A 25,658-nucleotide genomic window follows, 5' to 3' on the forward strand; every position below is an offset into this window, starting at 1 on the left:
AACCACTGTGAGATCTCGGTCGCAATGGCAGCAGTGGCATCGATGCAGCTACATTCGTCGGATAATACAGACCGTAATTGCTGTAGCCCCTACCAATTTGGCCGAGGGTTTCCCTTGAAGGTACCTGTGCAGTTCACTGTCTGCCCTGTACTCATTTCGGGTCAGCCATGTTCCTGGAGAGGCTTTTCATAATTTGCACTCAACATTAATCCAGTTTGTGACAGTGAGTGTAAAGAAGAATAGAGAGTGAACGTGTATAGGGGAGAGTGTTAGAAATTGTGAGAGAGGGAGATTAATTGTTTTCACAGAAAGTTGGAGCAAGTAGTCAGCAGAGGAGTGGAGTAAAAGAGAGAGATGAGAGGAGCGTGATAGGACCGGAGGGACAGAAGAGGAGAGAAGTGGAAGGAGTAGGAGAGGAGAGGAGAACGAGAGAGAGAGAGGTGGGAGGGAGGAGATCAGAGGGAGAAGGAAAAAAGGTCAGACACAGTGGGAGTGAAGGAGGGACAGACAAGAGAGAGGAAAAAGGGAGGATGAGAGAAATAGTTAATCAGGAGACATACATTCAGAAAGAGAAGTCAGAGGAAGTGAGAGGGAGAGTGACTGAGACAATATAGGCACCATCTTGAAAACCTTTGATATCAACCCTTTAGGACTATACAGTAAGGAACCTCTAGGGAGTCTTGGAGGGAGCTAGATAGATAATGTGTGGGTTAAAGGGAGGCCTGGGCTAGGATGGACTCTGCCCACAGGTTCTCAAAGGAGCACAAAGAAAATTCCTTCAGAATTGCAGTCTGAAAATCAAGAAAGGTTCAAGCCTTAAGATTGTGTTAATAAAAACACTTGAACCAGCAATTAATATTGGATCATTTTTTGAGGCCATATTTGACATTGTGGCAGTATTCAGACCCTGCTCCATTATCTACGAGTGCTATGCCAAGAGCCGCCAGCTATGACTTATGGAGCTGAGGAGGTGGTGGTTTTGTCAAGAGGGAAGGTACTAGTTAAGACTGGTCTTCATTTGGAAGTCCTCAAAGGGACTTCTGGATGAGTTGCCTCATAGTCAGGTCAGGCTCAGAAACACTCACTAGATGTGGGAGCAGGAGTCATAGACAGAGACTATCAGGGAGAGGTGACAGTCCTCTTTAACCTAGGCTACAACACTTATGTAATCAAACTTGGCAATCCCATTGCCCAAATAGTTTGATGGAAGATCTGGGTCCCCAAAATCTAAGAGGTTAATGATCTAGATGATACTGAAAGAGCTGGTGCTGGATTTGGAGAAATAACTGAGCCCCAAGCAAGGAACCAATATCCAGTGGGGCTGCCGGCCCAACATCATTGGATTTTGGAGAAGCCCAGCATGTGGATCCATTGTCGAAGCAGGCCCGGAAAGCTTTCGTGACTTGAGAAGAAAGCAAAACACTGAGGTATCCCCAATTTATAGTGAGGGGAGGCCTTCTTTAGTGTGCTGATATCAATCCAAAAGGGGATGGTATCATTCACTTTCAACTATTGGTTCCACAATCTTTCCAGGCAGTGATATTGGAGATGGCCCACAGAACCTTACAGCTGGACATATGGGGCTATAGAAGACTCGAAAAATGTCCTGAGTTGATTTTACTGACTGAAATATTCACACACATCAAGCAGCTTTGAACCATCTGCCCTGTATGTCACAAGAACTCTCCAGATGATGTACCAAAAGCACTGCTGCCTCCTTTGCCTAGCAGCGATGTACCATTCTAGAGGATAGGTAGGCCATTGTGGGTCTGCGGCAGCCTTCCCGAGCTGGGAACAAATATTTCCTAGTTATTATGGGTTATGGAACCAGATATCTCGAGTCATTACCCTTAAGAAACAATACCACAAAGGCAATCCTTAAAGTGTTGTTTCCTTTCGTCATTCAGAATAGGTATAGGTGGATCTATAGACCAGGAATAGGATGGAAGATGGATTGGAATGTTGAGGAGATTGTGGAGTAGTTTAACTGATGAGGCATTGTGTTTGATAGAGAGTGGTACAGAGTGTAAATATTGAAGCTGTGATTGTGAGAATGTATGAGAGAGTACTTATAAAACCACTGTGAGATTTTGGTCGCTATGGCAGCAGTGGCATCGATGCAGCTACATTCATCGGATAATTCAGACCGTAATTGCTGTAGCCCCTACCAAGTTGGCTGAGAGCTTCCCTTGAAGGTACCTCTGCAGTTCACTGTCTGCCCTGTACTCATTTCGGGTCAGCCATGTTCCTGGAGAGGCTTTTCATAATCTGCACTCAACATTACTCCAGTTTGTGACACTAAGTGTAAAGAAGAATAGAGAGTGAATGTGTATAGGGGAGAGTGTTAGAAATTGTGAGAGAGGGAGATCAATTGTTTTCACAGAAAGTTGGAGCAAGTAGTCAGCAGAGGAGGGGAGTAAAAAAGAGAGATGAGAGGAGCGTGATAGGGCCGGAGGGACAGAAGAGGAGAGAAGTGGAAGGAGTAGGAGAGGAGAGGAGAACGAGAGAGAGAGGTGGGAGGGAGGAGATCAGAGGGAGAAGGAAAAAAGGTCAGACACAGTGGGAGTGAAGGAGGGACAGACAAGAGAGAGGGAAAAGGAAGGATGAGAGAAATAGTTAATCAGGAGACATACATTCAGAAAGAGAAGTCAGAGCAAGTGAGAGGGAGAGTGACTGAGACAATATAGGCACCGTCTTGAAAACCATTGATATCAACCCTTTAGGACTATACAGTAAGGAACCTCTAGGGAGTCTTCGAGGGAGCTAGATAGATAAGGTGTGGGTTAAAGGGAGGCCTGGGCTAGGATGGACTCTGCCCACAGGATCTCAAAGGAGCACAAAGAAAATTCCTTCAGAATTGCAGTCTGCAAATCAAGAAAGGTTCAAGCCTTAAGATTGTGTTAATAAAAACACTTGAACCAGCAATTGATATTGGATAATTTTTTAAGACCATATGTGACATTGTGGCAGTATTCAGACCCTGCTCGATTAACTACGAGTGCTATGCCAAGAGCCGCCAGCTATGACTTATGGAGCTGAGGAGGTGGTGGTTTTGTCAAGAGGGAAGGTACTAGTTAAGACTGGTCTTCATTTGGAAATCCTCAAAGGGACTTCTGGATGAGTTGCCTCATAGTCAGGTCAGGCTCAGAAACACTCACTAGATGTGGGAGCAGGAGTCATAGACAGAGACTATCAGGGAGAGGTGACAGTCCTCTTTAACCTAGGCTACAACACTTATGTAATCAAACTTGGCAATCCCATTGCCCAAATAGTTTGATGGAAGATCTGGGTCCCCAAAATGTAAGAGGTTAATGATCTAAATGATACTGAAAGAGCTGGTGCTGGATTTGGAGAAATAACTGAGACCCAAGCAAGGAACCAATATCCAGTGGGGCTGCCGGCCCAGCATCATTGGATTTTGGAGAAGCCCAGCATGTGGATCCATTGTCGAAGCAGGCCCGGAAAGCTTTCGTGACTTGAGAAGAAAGCAAAACACTGAGGTAGCCCCAATTTATAGTGAGGGGAGGCCTCCTTTAGTGTGCTGATATCAATCCAAAAGGGGATGATATCATTCACTTTCAACTATTGGTTCCACAATATTTCCAGGCATTGATATTGGAGATGGCCCACACAACCTTACAGCTGGACATATGGGGCTATAGAAGACTCGAAAAATGTCCTGAGTTGATTTTACTGACTGAAATATTCACACACATCAAGCAGCTTTGCACCATCTGCCCTGTATGTCACAAGAACTCTCCAGATGATGTACCAAAAGCACTGCTGCCTCCTTTGCCTAGCAGCGATGTACCATTCTAGAGGATAGGTAGGCCATTGTGGGTCTGCGGCAGCCTTCCCGAGCTGGGAACAAATATTTCCTAGTTATTATGGGTTATGGAACCAGATATCTCGAGTCATTACCCTTAAGAAACAATACCACAAAGGCAATCCTTAAAGTGTTGTTTCCTTTCGTCATTCAAGTGTTAGTCCCTCAGGAGATTTTGGCGAACCATGGCAGTAGTTTTATGTCCAAGCTGATGGGAGCGATGAAGGACCGCATGAATTTAAAAACCTTGAGGACATCTGTATACCACCCCAAACTAAAAAACTTGTCGAAAGATGTAATCAGACATTCAAAAGAATCCAGGGAAGGCTAGTTAATGATGAAGGAAGACATTTGAATGATTTCATCCTATGGGCTCTCTTTGTACAGAAAAAACCCAGGCCTCAACCAGCTTCTACGCTTTTTAATTGGTCAATGGCCGAAACTCAGGTGATGTGCTCAAGATAATGAGGGTGGAACGGGAGAAACCTAAAAATCGACAAACCAGAGAACCACAGACTGTATAATGTCCATGAAAGAAGACAGCATATCTGTTGTGAGGTGTTTTGATCGATTGATTGATAACATTCAAACTAAATGAAGCCTCTGCACATTAATATTAACACCAATCTGAAACATAAAGCAAACGCTCCTTGTTTTGGCCAGGAGTGTTGTTCTATGAAGTCTATAATGTATACCTTTGTTTTGGAGGGGGTTGCTTATGCAGGTCTGTTGTTCAGTCTCAAGTCGAAAAAATTGGATTATGGAACTAAACAATGGCAGCATTTAGAGAGGGTAGTTTGAGCCAATGGCACTAGTTTATTCTGAGAAATTGGTGGCTAGAGGGGTTGATAGCCTGGGAGAAAATAGTGACCCCCAAATGTCTTCTGTTTAGTGGATAAGTGGATACAACATTTTCTTCCTTGATAAAGACCAGGTGTTGGTGATAAGGGGGTTGATTTAAGTTCAAATGACCTAGTGTTTATCTTGGAAAAGATCTCTAAGAATATAAAAGCCCTCCCTGTGGGTAAAGCTGTGGGCATGGATGGTTTGCATTCAAATATTTTTAAATGGTTTGAGTCCTGGTGGCAGACAAACCAGAGATCGTCTCACAGTACGAAATGCTAGAGAACACATGGATATAGTCCGAGCCCTGGTAAGATCCCATCGCTAGACAGTGGAGGCCAAACAGGAGAAATCATATATTCAAAGGGCTAAATTACTAATTTTCTAGGTGGGCATTAATGGAATGGTCATTATGCCCACTACACAAAATAAACTCCTGGAAAGATGGCATAGAGCTTACATCATTACCAACATAGGATCCAGAGCCTGGCCATAAAGTCCAGCAAGCAGATTTAAAGAAGCCATCACAATTATGTCATATCAATAAACTCAATCTTTTGAAAGGAAATAGCAACCCTCTCCTGTTGGAGCTGCATGAAAGTGTAAGGTGCCCCTCCCTTGTTTGCTTGATTTCTATATATATATGAGTGGACTGCAACCTGTTGGAGACCTGAGCAAAGGAGTCTGACACCTCACTACACACATGTGCATACCAGAAGTACCTAGGGGAAATGTGGATGGACCCTGGTAAGGACCAAGGGGAGGTCCACCCATGTGGGAGACAGCTACATCAGTGCCCCTAGTTAAATAAACAGACACAGTCTGGCTTCTTGTAACAAGCGAGAACCACTTTCCATTATATATTTGTATCAATCAAACCAATCCTTGTTACACATGAGCCATATTACATTACTGAGCTCCTAACTGAGGCTCTCTCAGACAATACAGGAAAGTAACAATGTTCAACAGTTTTCATTTCATTACTTTCGGTATCATTAATTACACCTTTTCCTCCTTAGGTTTTTCTCAGTGGGTCCTGTGGGGCCCTTGGGAACCAATTCATTCCCATGTGTTGAATAACTATTCATATGTTTAAGTGCTGGCACCTGGGAATGTAGGCATACACATTTGTTCAATTAATCTTCATATACCTCAGAGAGATCCCCTGAGAAAATGCATATATTCACCTTGTTTAACTAAATATACACATATTTAACACTGTAGTCACCTGAGAAAAGTGCACATTCACCTTTGGTAAATAAATATTCAAATATATCATGTAAGTCACATGGGAAAGTGCGCATTCACCTTTAGTAAATAAATATTCAAATATATCATGTAAATCACATGCGAAAGTGCGCATTCACCTCTGGTAAATAAATATTCAAATATATCATGTAGGTTACATGAGAACGTGCGCATTCACATTGGTTAAATAAATATTTGACTTAATCGGACCAACTCCCCCTTCACACAGGTAGCTCAGACTACCACTGGGAGGTACCACACTCACACCACATTACGTCAAGCTCCCCAGTCAAGATGCTGGGCTCTAGCCCCTCCTCAGCACAGCGTTCAGAAAGGCCCCCTCAGAAAAACCATCCCAGAGGGAATTAACACGTTCTGCCCCCAGAGCGGGTGAAGTGTATAAACTATGGTTGTGTCAAATCACTGTACCCCTCAGGGCTAATATGTCACTAGAAACCGGATCAATCCCCACTATACCAGCATGGGTCTAAGACTGTCCTCATAAGCAATGACAGGGATCCTTCAACTATCAGGGTGGCCCCAACCCCCTCCAGGCACCACAGCGCCTTCTTCACAGCGTCTCCGAAAGTCGTCCAGAAACACTTTCTTCGCAGCGTATGTTAACTTACATGCCTCTCAGCTCAGGGTCCCTCTGGAACAGGAGAGGGGAAAATTATCATCTGTCCTGGCATGCCAAGGCCCACGTGTTAGCCAGCAGGTGGTAGCGGTGGTTTGCCGGTTGAAACACCCGCCAAGTGCGCCCTTAGTTATGGCCCCCGGCACACTCCCTCGACCCTGGTTGGGGGGAGAGAGACTGGCTTCCACTAGGTGGATGGCCTAACACGAGGGACCGTCACTGGACACCAGAGGGCCGGGATGCCCTCAGTGACAGACTCGAGCTCCTGTCTTCATCCACCTCTCCCCTGCTCTGCCTCTACCGATCCCCACCGGCCACTTATCTTCCGCTGGGACTATCCAACTGTATCTGCCAGCAGGGCGGCCCGCGACAGTCCTGAGGTGAAATCACCTCACAGACAACCTCGCTCCCCCTGCTGGTGGAGCCTACCATCAACGTTATAAACCCTCTCTGCGCAGCAACAAAAATAAACCTGCGTATGAACATACAATGATACGAGAATGTAAACAAACATGATAGTCATAACAACGTGACACACATCCCATGCTCACAAAAAAAACACAGGGAATACGGGTTTGCAAAAATAACACCTGAGGCCCTCCTCTATCCATAACAGTGACTGGAGTGACAATTCCTTCAGGACTCTCTGTCCAACATCACAATGATCTAGTGAAGTTTCTGCAAATCTGCCATGATGTCTTCTCTAATAAACCAGGAAGGGTGCAAGGAATCTTCCAAAAAATCACACAACACCACGAGGGAGAGGGATTAAGCAAATTCCCTACGGACTACCAGAATCCTCTAAAAGAATAGTTCAGTAGGGGTTGAAACAAATGCTTGAACTGGGTGCTATTGAGCAGCCTTATAGCAACTAGTCTTCATATATTGTACTCATGCCAAAACCAGACCAGAGTTGGAGATTTTGCATCGACTTCCTGCGACTCAACAAAGTGTTTGAGTTTGATGCATATCCCATGCCTCGTATCGACAAGTTTATGAAGACCCTGGGTGAGGCCAAGTTTATATCCATGCTAGACCTAACACAATTATATTGGCAGGTGCCCCTTGATCCAGAGTTGAAAAAGAAAACACCCCAGAAGGAATCGCTCAGCTCATACTGTTGGCCTACATAGAATCACTGTCCAAAGGTTGGTGGATTGAGTTCTGGAACTGTACTGAAGTTTCATGGGGCCAATTTAAATGACATTGTCATCCATAGTGTATTGTGGGATGATCATGCCTGGCACCTCTATGCTCTAAGCAATTGCCTGAGAGGATCTGGAATCATGACCGACCCCGCTAAATGCAACTTCGCCCAAAAGACAGTCACATTTCTGGGATATCAGGAAGGAAACAGTCGGCTCTTTCATACAACAACAAAGCGGAAGCCATTAAGTGCACCCCCACTCAAGGAACAAGGAAGACATAAGAGCTTTCCTTGAGTTGATAGAGCAACATTGGCACTGTATTCCAAACATTAACATTCTCATTGCACCCTTAATGGACAAACTTGGGAAAGCACAGCACACCCCCATCTGTCAGGACGACAAAGCTGAAAAAACCTTTGAAGAACTAAAAACAAAGCTATGCAGTAGTCCACTGTACACCGTGCCAGACTTCTCAAAAGATTTCCTTTTTCAGAATGATGCCTCTGTGGTGGGTCTACGAGCGCTCCCCTCACAAGTCAAGAATAGGGAAGAAAGGCCCAACCTATATATCAACAAGTAATCATTCTATCAATGAGCTAGAATGTTTGGGAGACAAGTGGGCTGTACACAGTCTGTGATATTATCTAGCAGGAAGAAAATGAAAACTTCTTACCTATCAAGCACCGTTTGTGTGGATGGCCCTATCAAGTAGACCAATCCAAGTATCCTAAGGTGGTCCTTAGCACTGAAACCCCACTTAATTAACCTGAAGCATAGGGCTGGAAAAAACAGGCAAATGTAGACTTCCTTTCTAGATATGGTGATGAATGCAATGGAGCCACAGATTCCCCGGTGGTGACCTCCTCCTATGTGGCCAGGGGATGTCAGCCACTACCTGATCTAGAGCCTGGGTGTGTTTGCATGAGGGAGGATCACATGGGAGGGGACAACTACCAGGGAGATGACTTCATTGAAGGAGCCACCGTATTCCTCACTTCCCCATGAGGAAGACCCATTGATACCTGATTCTTAATGGCCTATTGTCATTCTAGTCAGGCCCCCACCTTTCACTCAAACACCCACAACTCACACGTTACACCCTTTGTTTATGATGTGCTTTTGTGAGAAATCAGTGAGAAAAACCACCCAGCAGTTAAAAGCCAAAAGAAAGTTATGGACTTCAACTCCCATAACCACTCAGGTACTGAGCCGAAGAGGAGCACAAAGGAGTTTGTGCAAACTGACAGGAGCTCGAAGCACAACATGTAGACTAGTTGTGTTTCCAAACTTTCAATGAATGGGTCATTTAAAGATGGCAAGCGCACTATGGAGTCGAGCAGTGCAGGAGGAGATGTTGCCAACCACGCTAGGGCTCCTGAATGCGAGGCACATCGACGGAGCTGGCGAAGCAGAGAAGGTCACCAGGACAGGGAGAGAGACATTGCGTGTCGGCAAGGAGGGCCGTGGAGATGCCAGGAGCAGTGTAGCAGCTCCTGTAGGTCAGGCTGCTCAACAAGATTGCAGTCTTCACCCCGGGCTTCGAACGAATGCTGGTGTGTGACCACAGAGCATCCGTACACTCCAAACTGGAAACGGGTGAAGAAGCCACACTGCAGAAGCCCAAGCTGCATAAAAGACACTGGAAGAAACCAGTGAGTCTGCCCAAAGAAGCTGGGAAACCAGGGGCATTCTGACAAGCATGCCAACAAGTGATTGAATGGTACAAGAGTGCTAATGCAGAACTTTGACAAAAGCAAAGTTTGCTTGAAGGCAATCCAGTGAAGGTACACATTCAAGACCCAATAAGAGGAATGTTTGAATGCAGAAAAGGCAAAGTACAAAGGCAAACCACAATCAAGTACAGATGCATGAGATACTAATGTGGGGGAGATGTTTTGAGCAAATACATTGGAGCAAATATTACCATGGATAGATATACTAAGCACCACATGGTATATGCTGTTGTGGTATTTCAAAGAAATGTGAAACACATGAGAGCCCTGGCAGGTGAATACCCCAGGCAGCTGACATTGTATAAAGGAACTGTGAAACACACAAGGAGCCCTGGAAGGCGAGTATACCAGGCAGTTGAAGTTGTTCAAAGATTCCTGGCTGGCGATCTGAAACCATAAAGAAAGGTCCTGACAGGTGAGTACAACAGGCAGCTGAAAATTGCATAAAGTTTCCTGGCAGGAAAGTGTACCAGGTAATCTGCAAAGTTACAAGAACTTCTACAGCAAGACTGTTACAGAACTTTTTGCTTGAACAAGAACTTTGTGAGTGCAGTGAAGACACAAAGGAACTGTTAGCTAAAGAGACATTGGATGCACTACACCTAAGTACAGTGGATCGCTACTGTTCACCGCAAAGAGAACTATTGACATTCACAACTGTGTTTTTGTTGTCACTATGTTTAATGGTTTCATTTTATTTTGTGAACTGTCCTGATAAACAACAACTGTGATTGAGTTTGTCTTACACACACAAATGAGTTGTTATGCAACAAAAATGTTGTGGCCATGTGTGATATAAATATATGTTTCTTGTCTGTACTTTTGGTTATCAACCGTGTGATGTTATATTTCTAAAAAACGTCCATTTGATGTCAATTTATACAACTTTATATAAAAAATCAATATATTTTTGCATATATATAGAGAGTGATCCTTTTATTTTGATGCAGAGGGTGAAAGGGAGTGTGAGTATTTTGAGCAGAATCCTTACTGGACCTATTCAATTGTAATTTTGTTTCATAAGTAACCCTCCTGGGCAGAATAGGCTCAATAACAGGAGCCCTAGTATTGAATCCTGTTTAAGGGTCCAGGGAAAGGGAACCACCATCTGGATCCAAGGGTCTTTACTTTGGAGGACATTTTCGTTAAATGTATTCTTATACTTTTGGTTTTTAACACTTTCTCTGGAGGATAGCTCAGGAGCAACGTGCTCCCCTTGGAAGCAAGACGACACGGAGCAACACAGGTTCAATCCCCAGGTCTGCGCTTAGAAACCTCTGGGTATTAAGCACGTTATAAATAACCTATCATATCATATCATATCATATCATATCTAACATCAGGTTAAAGACATTTCCTTGCACCTTTTGTTGTTTGTTTCTAAGTGTGAGGATCAGGATAGGTTGTTTTGGACACAAGGACGGCTTTTCAGATACTGACATCCTGACACAGACAGATCCTTAGTTTTAGTTTCTAGGCAGGGATGTTCCTCTTTCGAATAGGGCTGGAGAGGCATGTTCCCAACACATTTGTATTTAATAAAAATGTCTTTAGCCAAGAATAGGACAACCGTGTGTCCGTCTCTCATTTCTGCCCCTCACAATATCCTCAGGCATCGAGTAAACCCCAAGAGGAAAGGGATTTCAAAATAAGGGTGGAGGCATATGAAAGGGTCACGGGTTTGACCCTAGCAGGGGATACATGGAGAACTCCCAACTTGGGTTAGGAGTCTTCCTAGGATGTAGGCCAAAGCCGCTGTTAACCCAGATTCAAAATATGTATAGATATTGATATGTAAATGCTAAGTAGCGGAGCACCGTACAAAACAGGGTAGTGAATACAGGAAGAGAACAGTGAGTAGAGCCATGTGATTTGAGAACAATTAATAGGGTTGATCCCCTTTGGCTATGCACATAAACCAGGAGAACTACAGAGATATGTGGGGAATATGTATGCATATATTCAAATTCTGGCACAGGATTTTCAGCCTTTCGATATTGGGTTGAATTGGTGCAATTAGGGACCACTGTTGTTGCTAGATAATTCTGCAAAACACCATTCATTGTACAAGCAATTATCGGGCACATGAAACATTCCAAAATATCTGAGAGAGCTGTATGTGCAAGCCAGGCATGGCTCATTGGACATGCCTGAAGGTATCTAGAAAGGAAGACTAAGTTGACCTGTTTTTTCCAGCCCTATGATCGACGTTAAATTAGAAGGGTTGTAGTGCTACGGACCATTTTTTATTGGTCTCCTTGATAGGGCCATCCACATATAATGGTGCTTAATTGGTAAGAAGTTTGAAACCCCTTCTATGTGCCCTGACTGTTGAACTTGGTACCACTGTCAATGACACAATACTGCATACCATTGATGATGATGCTGGCCAGAGTTCTATTTGTTTAATTTCTGGACCACAAGAACTGGCAAGTATTGTGGGGACAAGAAATCCTGGAGCACTGGATAACAAAGCTGCTAACCCAGACATCCACTTTGAATTACCGGCACCTGCCACGCTTCAGATAATGCACCACTCACCTTCACTCCCGGGAAGCAGCAGTGCAGGCAAACGACCTGCTACTGAAAGAGATTGATTTGAATACTGCATGCAAAAAGGGGGTAGGACTACAAGGGTTTTGTAAAGGCTTTCTGTGCAATGGCCCAACCCTGTTGAAAGGAATAGATGTTGAATGGCCCCTAGAGTCAGGTGAGACAGTGAGACATGGAACCAATGGAGGGGCGTGAACATGAAAAGGTAATCCTGGGTATATAAGGCCTGTAGGAGTAAAGCAGCATGAAAGGTGAGAGAGAGTGGTAGTAGAAGGATGGGAGTGTAGAGGAGAGCAGTGAGTGAACTGAGCGAAAGTGTAGAGGCTGAGAGTGTTAGAGAGGAACTGTAGCCACAGAAGGTTGGCATGACTAGTGAGTATAGGAGGGGAGTAGTAGTGAGAGAATAAGGCATGGACAGAAGAGGGGAGAAGTGGGAAAAGAGGGAGAGAGAGAGAGATGAGAGGAGAAAGGGGGACAGAGCAACAGACAAGAGGAGAGAAGGGGGGAATTGCTAGTAGTAGAAGAAAAGGGAGGAGGCAGTGGGAGAAAAAGGCCCAGAGACAAGAAAGGGGAAAAAGGAGAGGACAAGAGAAATAGTTCATGATGAAAATGCAATATCACAGAGTGATAGAGAGAGAGAAATGAGAGTGACTGAGAAAATGTGGGCACCATCTTGAGATAGAGTAGGGAACTCTTAGGAAGCCCCCTTAGGCCCCTTTGGCATTCAGGTCCTGCCCGATTGAAAGATTAGATTAGACAGTAGGGGTTACCAATCTGTAGTATTTTCATGCAAAGCTTGGTTGATGGAAGACCTGGTCAAGGGTGGAGGGAGCTCACAGAAGCTCAATGGGCCAGTAAGAACATTTCCATTAGTTTTCCAAAATCTAAGCTCAGTCTCTAAATCAAAAAAGCTGAAGCTTTAACGATTCTGTAGTTAAAAACCCTTCAACCACCTATCGACACCGGAGCATGGTTTTAACCCATTGTGTGCAACAACAGCTTAAGTCTTTTCAAAGTTGACAATATACTTTAAATTACTGGTTTGGAAAATCGCTTCCTATCCCTGCATCACTTACATATCCAAATGATACAACTGGATCAAAACTGTTTTATTTTAATTTCTTTTAAATCTTGAAACTTTCCATCAATATTCCATCTCCTGTGAAATTGCATTTTCCTCTCTCCCAAATTCCAGTAAAAGAGGCACAAAAGATTTGAGGTGGCTCAGAATTGTGAAATTTGCAGGGATTGTGTGGACCACCTACCCCAGATGTTGGGACACATGGATTACAGCAAGACGCTACTTAATTGACGTGAAGCAAAAATGAATTTGAAGACTTGTTGACCTAGCCAACATTAAGATGGAATTTCAGAATTCAAGAAATTATCCAATTAACATTAGCTGAAATTCATTGTGTTGTATTAGGTTCATCACACATTTTGTTGTGGGTCTGATGAAAACCCTGACTTGATTTTAGTAGTCAGTGTATTGATGAGCCGAACCCCACCACTGACATGTACTAGTGGTACTCCTCCTTGTTATATGAACTGTGAATAAGTAGTTCTGATTTCCCTGGCCATGGACAGAAAGGGCATGGTGCTGATGATTTGGAGCATTAGTATTCTTGTTAATTAGTTGGGATCATTATAATTAAGTTGCACCCTGGCTTGCAGCATTGCAGTGTTGGTCTCCATCACCCTGTTTGATGGTCCACGTCTTTTCTAAAGTTTTTGAGTATTAAGTTGTGTGCGGGGCCGTACTAGCCAACAAATTAGATGGTGGGTAATATTGCCCATAATCTTGGTCAAATGTGTTATTTTCTTTTTTTCGCTGCGGCTTCTAACATTCCTCATGATCCCGGTGATTGCTTCCTTTTTTTTTACTTCACAGAATCACACAGTCATTTCAAAATATCTTTTCTTTAATGTTATGAGCACGTAAAAAGGTTGTGATCAATCATTTGAAAACATATAAAGTTGTATATTTACATGAAGTGCCAGCACGGCTGATGCCACCATGTGCCAGTCTGTTTAATTTGGCACAGCCACAGTGTGCCGTATTGTTAGTAGCTGGAAGTTTGGTCTGAAACAATGGCTTACCTTGTGTTGGTTCAGTAATCTATCACTCTAAAGTCACGTTCCCATCCAAAGTGATTAACTTATTAACTTATGTACTGGTCAGCATAAAAGAAAATGCTTATTTAAGGTTAGCCGTACATGAAAGGCGGTGATCACTGGGTTGTTAAATTCTTGCATTAAAGTTTCGCTGCATCTGGTTGCAGTTTCCTTTGTGTTATAGCCATCTGAGCCTCAAGCCATGTCCTTATCTTTTTTCTTTCAGCAAAATACGAAAAGGTGATTGTGTGAGGCAATGGCTACCAGTCTCCAGCCTTACACGAGGAGCAGCCTTCCTTCCCTCTTGGACAGGTACCCGCCCTCATCCTCAGGGAGTCAGGTAAGAAACCTCATCCAGCTGGGAAAGGAACCTGACAATAATAAGAAAGCATACTGGGTGTGAAAGTTCACATTCATGCACACGAGGGAATGAAATCATGTCTCCCCTTCTGCGTAGACACAGCAGGGCCAAATCACAAGATCATTGGGCCCCCAATTGCGAGGGGGCCCTTTGGCTTTCGTACCTCCTCTGAGCCTGCCCATCTGACCCCTCAAGTCTCTGATTCACAGAAAGGGGTTTTGAGGTGTAAGGCCAGCCCCCACCATGCATACATTTGACGGCAAGCATATTGGAGACTCTTCGGTATGAATTAGTGACCCCACAAGGGGAGGGCAATGGGGTCGAGCAATTACAAATGTGCTGGGGGTACGGGGGTGGTGGGACGGGGAGTGAGTGCCCTTGCATTGATAGATGCAATTACACCCATCCCTGCTAATTACAAGTACAAGCATATTTGTTAAATCAGAGTTCTCCTTAACATCAACATAGCATACAGAATAATAAAAATGCAACATTACATTAAAAAACCTCTTAGAGCAATGGCATCATGGAAATAACAGTAACGTACATCGGAAAATAACAGCATAGGGTTATATTGTGCGTACAAATAAACACACAACGATAACATACCTTCATTATTTAGAAAAATGCGTCTGAGTAAAACAAGATATTAAACCTCATACAATGTGGTTTTTTACTACTTCTTCCCCAAGTCAGTGAATCTTTTACAAATCAGCAAAAAAAATCCCAGATCTTCAGGTACTCCCATTTCACAAAAGGGCGAAGGGCGCATATTAACAGGCTGATTCATGTAATTCCTCTCAAAAGTGTTGCACGCGGCTGGCGCACAGCGTGCCCGTGCGAATGTCTGCGCCAGCCGCGTGTGATAAAATCAATTTCCGCGCACAGCGTATTCATGGATTCTCGCCTCCAAAAGCAGACGTGGCGCAGAGTGGCGCAGCGACCCTGCAGCAGCGCCAGTTACGCCCCCAAGAACGCCCTCGCGCAAGGAAAAGCCATCAAGATCGCAAAACCATCGCAAAGGGCTGCGCCAACACTGTACCAGTTTACCGGACTGGCAAAAGCGGGGAACGCGTATTACGGGTGTCGGGAACATGCGTGCGCGAGAAGATTCACACGCGATCGGGCAGGGGGAGCGTGTGCATTTATTTCAGGGGTGCGCGAGAAGTTCTACACGCGAATGGCCTGGGTGCGTGTATTTCAGGGGTGCGCGGGAAGTTTCACACGCGATTGGGCTGCGTGTGTGTATTTCAGGGGTGCGTGGGAAGTTTCACACACGATTGGGCTGCGTGCGTGTATTTCAGGGGTGCGCGGGAAGTTTCACACGCGATTGGGCTGCGTGCGTGTATTTCAGGGGTGCGCGGGAAGTTTCACACGCGATTGGGCTGCGTGCGTGTATTTCAGGGGTGCGCGGGAAGTTTCACACGCGATTGGGCTGCGTGCGTGTATTTCAGGGGTGCATGGGAAGTTTCACACGCGATTGGGCTGCTTGCGTGTATTTCAGGGGTGCGCAGGGAGCACCACACGTGAATTGCACGTGTGGGTCCTCCCAGGTGTTCCCTCTACACCCTCCATGGCCCATGCAGGTGGCTCACCCCACAGGGGCCTACCATGCACATGTCCTGCAGGCACCCCATCCACCATGGCCATGCCCCCCAACCAGCCCACATGTCAACTTGCACTACTGCCCACCAACGCATGTCCCCCTGCACCCCCAGCCACCAGGGGCACCCTCCACCAGGCCCCCACCCATGTCTCCCACCCCCCACCCCCCAGCACTGCGGAGCACCTGCCAGCAGGCCCCCACCCATGTCCAACTCATGTTCCCCACCACCCCCACCCCCAGCACTGTGGGGCACCTGCCAGCAGGCCCCCACCCATGTCCAACTCATGTCTCCCACCCCCCCACCCCCCAGCACTGTGGGGCACCTGCCAGCAGGCCCCCACCCATGTCCAACTCATGTCTCCCACCCCCCCACCCCCCAGCACTGTGGGGCACCTGCCAGCAGGCCCCCGCCCATGTCAACTCATGTCTCCCAACCCCCCCGCCCCCCAGCACTGTGGGGCACCTGCCAGCAGGCCCCCACCCCTGACCAACTCATGTCCCCCACCCCCCCACCCCCCAGCACTGTGGGGCACCTGCCAGCAGGCCCCCACCCATGTCCAACTCATGTCTCCCACCCCCCAGCACTGTGGGGCACCTGCCAGCAGGCCCCCACCCATGTCCAACTCATGTCTCCCACCCCCCCACCCCCCAGCACTGTGGGGCACCTGCCAGCAGGCCCCCCGCATGTCCAACTCATGTTCCACACCCCCCCACCCCCCAACAGTGCAGGGGCACCCTCCACCAGGCCCTCGCCCATGTCCCATCCATGCCCCCCTGCACCTGTGTCCCAACAATCCCCAATCATGTCCGTAATGGTCATCCTCCCCTGCCAAAAGGCCCAGCCAACTATCACATCCACCCACATATCAAAGGCAATTACATGTTACACACCCAATGTAAATAATGCAAATGAACACGTCTGTCACACACAATGGCTGCAAGTGAATGTTAAAACACCCAACATGACATGCATGAAAGCAATGAGATGATACGACACATTGAAGGATGAAAATAAAAATGTATTGAAAATCAACTTGAATGGAAATTAAATGAGAAAAACCACAAAGCAAAACAACCAAAAGAAGATGAATGTCCATGAAAAAAACAAAAACACACAGCACAATCAAAATGAATGGTGTCCAAAGTCACAGTCAGAAAAGTAATCCAAGTGTAAATGATAAACAAAAACCATTGCTCCATGGCGATGAAAAAAATCCAAAAAATAAAAGAATCCATTGAAGAACTATTTACACGATAATCCCGGGTCCATGAGCCCAACCAAATGAAACCTAACTATGACAACTAACTAAAAACTGAACTATATACAAAAATGTGGCGAATTGTCCAATCGCAACCAAATAAAAAAAAGATATTAAAGGAAACCTAACACTAACTATATAACTATATACAAAGGCAGCGGGCAAGTCCAGCGGCTCACTCCGTGGTGTTCCAGGCCAGGGCATCATCGAACTCCTGTTCGATGTCCCGGAGGCGGTCCTGTTCCATGGCCCGAGGGTCCGCAGGGACGACGCCGTCTCCTCCTCCAACCCCCTGCGGATTGCCTCGAGGCACTCGGCCCGCCTCAGGGCCCTCCGCATGGAGTTCTCCGCCCTGACCATTGTGAGCCGCGCCTCTTCCGCCCGCCGCCGCTCCGCACCTATATGCTGGCCCAACCGCTGCCACACGGAAGACACTTCCCGTCCTGGGTCCTCCTGTCCTCCGGCCGATGCCTGCCCCTCCGATGTTGATGGCCCCGAGCCATGATGCCTCCCACGTTGACTCCGCTGCTGCCTCCGACGCCACTGCCTCTGCCAGCACCACGGCATCCAGGCTGATGGAATCCACCGACGCCGTTGTGCACGTGCCCTGCCTGATGATGCCGGCACATCCTCCATCTGCTGGGGTACAGTTGCTGTGGTGTCCACCCCTGCTGGACCTCTGACTCCCGACTGTGGCAGGGATGGGATCCCCACCGAGCTGGCTGCATTGGTCAGGGCAGGTCCACAGGGGGCCCTGGTGGCATCTGGGCCGGGAGACGGCAAGGAGAACGACTGGCGTATAGTCTCCACAGAGGAGGAGAGGGCCGCCAGATTGGCCGACACATGCAGGAAACCCCCGAACATGGACGATCCCAATTGGGCCACGTCGGCACGGTGCTCTTCGTGATGACGTGCGTGCTCCTCCTGGGAAGCACGCACGTCATCACGAATCACAGCCGTGCGCATCGCGACCCCAATCAGGACCTTCTCCATACAGCCAGGGGTCCCCTCGTCTGCTGGTGGAGGGGAGTCAGATGACATGGACATCCCCTCTACCTGCGGACTGGCCTGGGACGGGGCATCCCTGCTGGTGCATGGTGGTGCACCCACAGGGTTAGGGACAGCGACATGCACAGGCCCCTCCACGGTGACCTGTGCTGCCTCCTGCCCCTGCCCCTGGACTGCACCACTTGCTCCAGCAGGGATGCCCCCACCAGGCCCCATGTGCGCCTCAGTGGCGGCCTCCTCCTCCTCTGTGGAAACCACCAACCTGGATGGCTCCTCACCATCTTCCGCCGTAGCAGGCCCCTGTGGGGGCTCACCCACCCCTTCCGCTGCAGCCGTGGGGGCATCCCCGCCGCCGTGCTCCACAGCGCCATCTCCGCCCTCTTCTTCACTAGCCGCTGTGTAGAGGGAGACATAGAACACAAGCATCAGGGTACTGTACAATGGTCCCCTAGACAGGAAGCAATAGCAGATGAGTGCCACTGTCAAAGTACACTTCCATCATGTCCCTCCACAACACATGTGTCAGTCCAGGCAAAACACACACAGTGACAGTCATGGTGCATGCCATGGACATTTCCATACATGTCCAATGGACTCTCGAAACATACAATGTAATGGAACTCACATGCATCATGGGTCATGCCTATCACATGCACACACTTCACCTCAGTCACATCCACCTGGCCCCGTACACCCCAATCACAGTGGATACAAGGATGACTAGGCTGCATCAGTGAATCTGTAAATTGTCACAGACATGTGTCATGCATCCATGGCATTCACAAGTCACAGACACGCAGGCCAGGCACACAGACATGGATACCATATATGTACCTGGCATCAGCACCCATCCCTCACCCCCACCCATGTCCAGGAACAGAGACTGCCATGCTCTCATGTGTACAATCTGCATAGGGCTCCCCATGTCACATTTAAACACATGCAACAACCGTGCGGTTCACACATTAGTGGTCGCACATGCATTACCATGATGTCCCTGCACACATACATGCGTACATGGCCTATGTCACACATACAGGCAAGTATCAGACAACCAGCACACTGCAACATGCCCTGTCTCACACAGCAATGCTTGGCCACTTACCGCTCAACTCCAGATGGGTCTCCCTCTCAAGGACCTGGGCGTGGAGCGCTGGGTGTACGCGTTCCAGGACCCTCATCTGGATGGAACTCATGCGGCCCCGGCCCCCCTCCACGAGGCGCCGGGCCTTTATGAGGGTCCTGGACCTCAAGTCCTCCCAGCGCTTCTTGACCTTCTGGATGGTGCGGGTTGCCACCCCCTCCGCGTTGATGGCAACCACACAGTCGGCCCAGATCCTCTCCCGTCCTTCCTTGTTGGCGCGGGACGATCCGAAGAGGGAATCCTACTGCCCCAGGACTTGCTCCACCAGGACACCAACTTCGGTGGCAGTGAAGCTGGTGCCCCTCTTCCCCTCTGGCCGGGGGTTGCCACTGGTGCCAGATGTTGATGTGCCCGACATGGCAACCCCAGGGGCAGGAGTGGGTGGGCAACTGGGTCTTGGGGCTGGGCTGTGGAGCGATGTTATCCGAGTCGGGAGTCTTCTGTTCCAGCAGGGGTGGACACAGCAACTGAACCCCTGCAGATGGCTGATGTGCAGGCACCAAATGGCAGGGCACGGTGGCAGCAGGCAGGCAGGCAGGCAGGCAGCAGCAGATGGCACGTGGGAGGCTGCTCGGGGCACTGGGGGGCAGTAATTCGGCCTTCTGGGCAGGAGCGTGGTCTTCCGAGTGTTTTCGCGTGGCCAGCTTGATATGGAGTGATTTGGCACGTGAAAATCCTGCACGTCAGCGTGAAATTTGAGGAAAGGGGCTTAGCGCGTAAGCGCGTCAGCACGCGTACGCGATTTCATTGGACCAAAGGCCCTTACAGCGTAAGCGCGTCTGTGACGTTTCGCGCACGGGTGTTGCCCTGGCAGGGCTTGGAGATCCTGCGTGCCTTTACACTGCTCTGTATGTGCTTTTCGTGCGGTGCGTGTGTTTTCCATCCGTTGGGGTTCAAACGCTATTACTTCACAGCGGGTGTTGGCTACGCGTTCTTCTACACGCAAGGCAGACGGTGAGTGGTACCCTGCTCCCCCACAGGCCCGATAGCGTGAAAAACTTCGCGCGCACCTCTGATATACCCGCACGCAGCCCAATCGCGTGTGGAACTTCTCGCGCACCTCTGAAATACACGCACACGCTCCCCCAGGCCCGATCGCGTGTGAAAACACCCGCGAGCCCCTGAAATACACGTACCCCGCTCCCCCAGGCCCGATCGCGTGTAGAAACACCCGCGAGCCCCTGGAATACACGTACCCCGCTCCCCCAGGCCCGATCGCGTGTGAAAACACCCGCGAGCCCCTGGAATACACGTACCCCGCTCCCCCAGGCCCGATCGCGTGTGAAAACACCCGCGAGCCCCTGAAATACACGCGCCCAGGCCAATCGAGTGTGAGAAACTTCTCGCGCACCCCTGAAATACACGCGCCCAGGCCAATCGCGTGTTGAACTTCACGCGCACCCCTGAAATACACGCACATGCTCCCCCAGGCCAGATCGCGTGTGTAACTTCGCGCGCACCTCTGTTATACCCGCACGCAGCCCAATCGCGTGTGGAACTTCTCGGGCACCTCTGAAATACACGCACACGCTCCCCCAGGCCCGATCGCGTGTGAAAACACCCGCGAGCCCCTGAAATAAACGTACCCCGCTCCCCCAGGCCCGATCACGTGTAGAAACACCCGCGAGCCCCTGGAATACACGTACCCCGCTCCCCCAGGCCCGATCGCGTGTGAAAACACCCGCGAGCCCCTGAAATACACGCGCCCAGGCCAATCGTGTGAGAAACTTCTCGCGCACCCCTGAAATACACGCGCCCAGGCCAATCGCGTGTGGAACTTCACACGCACCCCTGAAATACACGCACATGCTCCCCCAGGCCCGATCGCGTGTGGGCCTTCTCGCGCGTGTAGGACTTTGGCGCACATTTTTTTCCTACGCAGGGACACTACCGCCTGCTTTCGTGTGGCGGACATGTATGGGCCTGTGCGCGTCTTTGGCCGTGCGCTGTTTTTCCCTATTCGATTCCATGAATACGTGTTGTAGGCGAGCGTGTGGGCGTTCTGCGCACTTGCCTCCTGTACTTCCCCCGTGATGCCCACATTTTCACGAGTTGTTCCCCATTCTGCATGTGACGCCCCGTGTTACGCCTACTTTTGTTATGTGCGCCGCGCTATGTGCGAATTCACTGTGGCCTTATCGCACGGCGTTCGATGACCTGTGCGCCGGCATGCGCCAGCGTGCGCCGCGCACTTTTTCAGCGCACATCCCACATTTCACGCGTGCACGGACTTCCATGAATTGATGTGCAATGTTTTCTGTGCGATAATCGCACTTGCACTGCGATTTTCGCTATTTCTCTGCTAATCGCACGTTTTCGCACGTGTGCGCTGATTTTTCGGCGCACATTTATTCCATGAATCGGCGTCTGCCTATCAGAATGACTCGCCTACATGCGTGCGAGCTTCTTGCACATAACATGACACTTGCAGCAAAGTTCATCCTCATTCTGTTGTAGGTTACACGCGAGAATAAGTTGCCTGCATTTCTGCTGTCTGCAACCCTATCATGCAGATGTGCTTTTACATTTTAGAATGTTCACCTCTGAGAGGTAGAACTGTAAAAAATGACGAGCAACAGTTATGCAAAGCATGTGCATTTCTATTTAAGGGTGGAAGATGCTGCCATAGGTCTTAAAAACAAGCATCATTGCCTTGCTCCTATGCTCTTATTGAGTAAAGGACAATAAAACCAGGGGCGTGGTCACGTGGATTTGTATCCCTCTATGAATCAGGGATGTGCTTTCTTCATTGTCAGGGTTGATGCTGGGTGATACATTGTCGCTTACAATTGCATTGATGAACTTTGTTAATGCCATATTTACACAATTGGGGGATATCCAACATCTTACTGTTCGTGAACTGTTGAGTATTACAGATTAATTTGATAGTTGTTTGTGTTGTGATGTCCTATCTTTTGAATTGATCTTTTTATGCTTAACCAGTTTGAAGGATACTCCTTTTTTTGTCGTACTATAACTATGAATTTTTAATATATGTATGGATTTCTGGACTCCAATTGGTCGGTATGAATTGTAGATTCTTAATAAATTGGTTTTATATTTCAATATTGCTTGTTTTGTGAAAGGTTTTATTTGTAACCAAATCACAATAAATGATTTAAAAAAGAAGAAATCATGCTTTTCATTGTTTATCTCTTTGTAATCCTCCACATTATTTTGCAACTCTCTGATAAGATTATACATCTCTAGTTCTGATTCAGGACAGACAAGAAAACAATAAGAGCAGCTGTTCGTAACCCATTCTGAGGACAAGCGCCCAGATGCATTAACTCAAATACAGTTTCCTACAAGTATATACTATGCCAATAGTTTAGGTTGATAACTAGTCATTGGAAATATGTCTCTAGATGGTCATCCGATTCAATGGCTATTGTCTTCAATTGCCTAGGACGGCCATCAGGTGCCAGATATTGACATAATACTCATATGAAATTAAATTAAATGATGAAATTAAATGATATTTTATTCATATCGCGCTCGTACACAAGTGTTTCAGAGCGCGACCAGGCAAAGGGAGGGGAACAGTAATATGCCATGTATTACTATGATATACAGGTACTACCATAAAAGACCCAGGTATTCATGCCATTTCAAAGTCTGGGCATCACATTTCGAAGGATTAATTCCATTGCCAAGTATTACCTGAAAACCTCAAGTATTTGTACCAATGTTATCCACTTTCCAGGTTCTAAATTTGTGTGCAGTGTTATAGACTGTGTGTTTACATACAGTGCTGTGTCTTTGTTAGGGAGAATTCTCTGTTTAGGCTGAATTTCCTAACCTAGTGAGTCCCCCAGCAGCTTTGCTGGATTTCTGGAGTTTGTTTTTTTCCACCCTGCCAAGGGTGAGACTCTTTTTCTCCCACTCTTGGACATGAATGTGTGTAATTCCTTTGAATATCAATGTGTTCTATGGGCTATGAGGTCTTTTACTCCATAGGGTCTCATATGTTTTTCTATGTGTGTTACACCGCACCCTACGTGCCGTAACACTGGGGCGTCCTAGCGGACCTCCACCATAGACTCCATACCCAGGGACTGACTACTGTCTCCCCGGGCATGTAAAGTCACCATTGGCTTTACTAGACCTAAATTTACTAACAGAACTAGTACAAACCATCTTATTGTGGACGTGCTAGTAGGGGTAATTCGATTACTCCTAGATCTGTTACTCGAGGGGGCACTGTCCTGTCCCCCCTCGTCGGGTTTTGGCTGGTGGCAGTGGAAACTACTTGTTATGCTCGACCCCGAACATAACCCTATGGGATTCGTCCCATTGTTGGAGATTGATACTTTTCCTTGTTAATCTCTAACGTACCACCGGTCTACTTATCTTAAATAAGTTTATCGGATGGTATTTTCTGCCAGAACTCGGTTTGTAAAATGGCGTCTGTGTTCGTCTCTGTGACTCCTAAACCAAAGGTTGAGCCCTTTGTTCCACTTTTGGCGGGCCTCTGGACAGAGACCCTCCAAAGTGGTGCCATTCTGTCTGGGTTACCGCAGGGGTGTGGGAGGGGGTTTAGGCACCCTGGACCGAGTTGCCTTGCCAACTCCGGTCGCACTCTGGTGTGATTGGCCCAAGTGGTGAGCCTCCCCGCTCACCACTTAGCGTGTGTTGATTGACAGCTAGGCTGAATGAATGGGGGTTTTCTGCATAAAAGCAGGGCTTTTGGGACTGGATCTTCAGAAGTCGCCACAGGACCTAAGAATCCGACAAGGGTATCGCTGAGCCGACCTGCACGACGACACTCCCGGTGGAGCCCTGCGGAACCGACTCACCACTTCCCGACGACAGAGGAGATCTCCCTGCCGGAGAATCTCTTCGCCTGACTGGTGGGAACAACCAGTCCCCCTTTTCCTTTTTCTTCGTCTCAGGACGCAGTGGTCGAATTGCCCGTGCAGAGCACCTCGGCAACTAGATAGCCACTACCCCTGTACCGCGAACAAAAGGGTGGTGCCTTGTGACGGAGCACTCCGCGGCTGGTCTCTTCCCTGGTGGTGCACCGGACTTCACTTTTCTTCGACGACGAGATCATCTCTACTCTTGGCAAAGACCCGACGTGCATCCACCACTAGGAACAACTTCCCCCGCCGGAGCTATCTCTCCACAAACAAGGTACCGTGTCCGCCTGGCTTTACTTTCTGCCGGATCGAGTGAGGTGTCTTAATCCTCGCCTTTCCATTGGGTCGCCTCCAAGCTTCCTTTAACGTGTGGTTCTGAACTGGTTCCAAACTTTCCAATAACAATTTGCTATACGGCTCGAACGCATTTCCACAAAGAGACTTTTTGGGACAAATCGCCTTGCCTCTCTCCAAGTGGGCCTGGCCTCTGAACTTTCTTATCTATTGTGGTTCTTGTCTTCTTGCCTTGCATTTTTTTCCCCGTAAAGTATTGAACTGTGTTGACCGTTATAAATAAATACCTTAATATCTTTACACTGAGCCTTGTTGCGTTTTTGCTTGTCTTACTGTGAAGAATTACCCTATATTGTATACTCCACATACTGCTTAACTCTTCTTGAGGGAAGTCTGACTGCCCAGCCACAGCTACCAAGTGAATCTGTGTGGTACAGACTGCTACCAAGTGGGTTTACTGCCAAACACCTGTAGTCCTAAATCTTTTGCAGTGGTCCCAGAGGGAACTGCACAGGTTTCCGCCTAACAGTCTTGTGTGTACACAGTGTTAGTGGTGGGTGTATTTATGGGAGTATCTACGTTCATGGTGCTTGGGCAGAGTGTGTGGGCAGTGTTGTGAGGTGTAGTGTTTTGGGGTGGTGGAGAGTTGATCTTGGGGCATTGTGGGTTCCTGTGCCTGCAGTGATCGGTTACCTCTGTGTGGGCACCGTGGAACTGGCAATAGTGTGTGTGTATGTGTATGTGGACACATACAATACTGTAGTGGTGTGCATGAGCAGTGTAGGACTGAGGGCAGTGTGTTTGTACAGTGCTAGGAGCATTTTGTATGCACAGGCAGGTGATTGTGTGTGGGTGTAATGCTATTGGTGTGTGCAGTGCTGGGGCAGTTTGCTACTGCGTGTGTTGTGTGTGGGTGTGTGTGTGTTTGTGTGTGTTGGCCGCTCTCTTTGCTATACTTAAAATATCCTGTGTATGCCTCCTCATATCATCTCCCCATATCTGTTCTCTCAAGTTAATAGTT

The 25,658-nt window shown here is 47.8% G+C and overlaps 1 protein-coding gene across 4 annotated transcripts in view; it reads left to right on the plus strand.

The window, feature by feature from the left end:
- Nucleotides 1-25,658, plus strand: part of LOC138467580 (uncharacterized) — a 1,374,796-nt gene that overhangs the window by 158,415 nt on the left and 1,190,723 nt on the right. For all 4 annotated transcript variants that reach the window (XM_069607716.1, XM_069607715.1, XM_069607714.1 and 1 more), the window contains exon 3: nucleotides 14,330-14,443. In XM_069607716.1, coding sequence (XP_069463817.1) covers nucleotides 14,360-14,443 — 84 coding nt within the window. In that variant the 5' untranslated portion in view covers nucleotides 14,330-14,359. The remainder of the gene's footprint in view (nucleotides 1-14,329; nucleotides 14,444-25,658) is intronic.

Source organism: Ambystoma mexicanum, chromosome 4q, assembly GCF_040938575.1.
Source record: "Ambystoma mexicanum isolate Mex_15411 chromosome 4q, UKY_AmexF1_1, whole genome shotgun sequence".
Taxonomy (NCBI): domain Eukaryota; kingdom Metazoa; phylum Chordata; class Amphibia; order Caudata; family Ambystomatidae; genus Ambystoma; species Ambystoma mexicanum.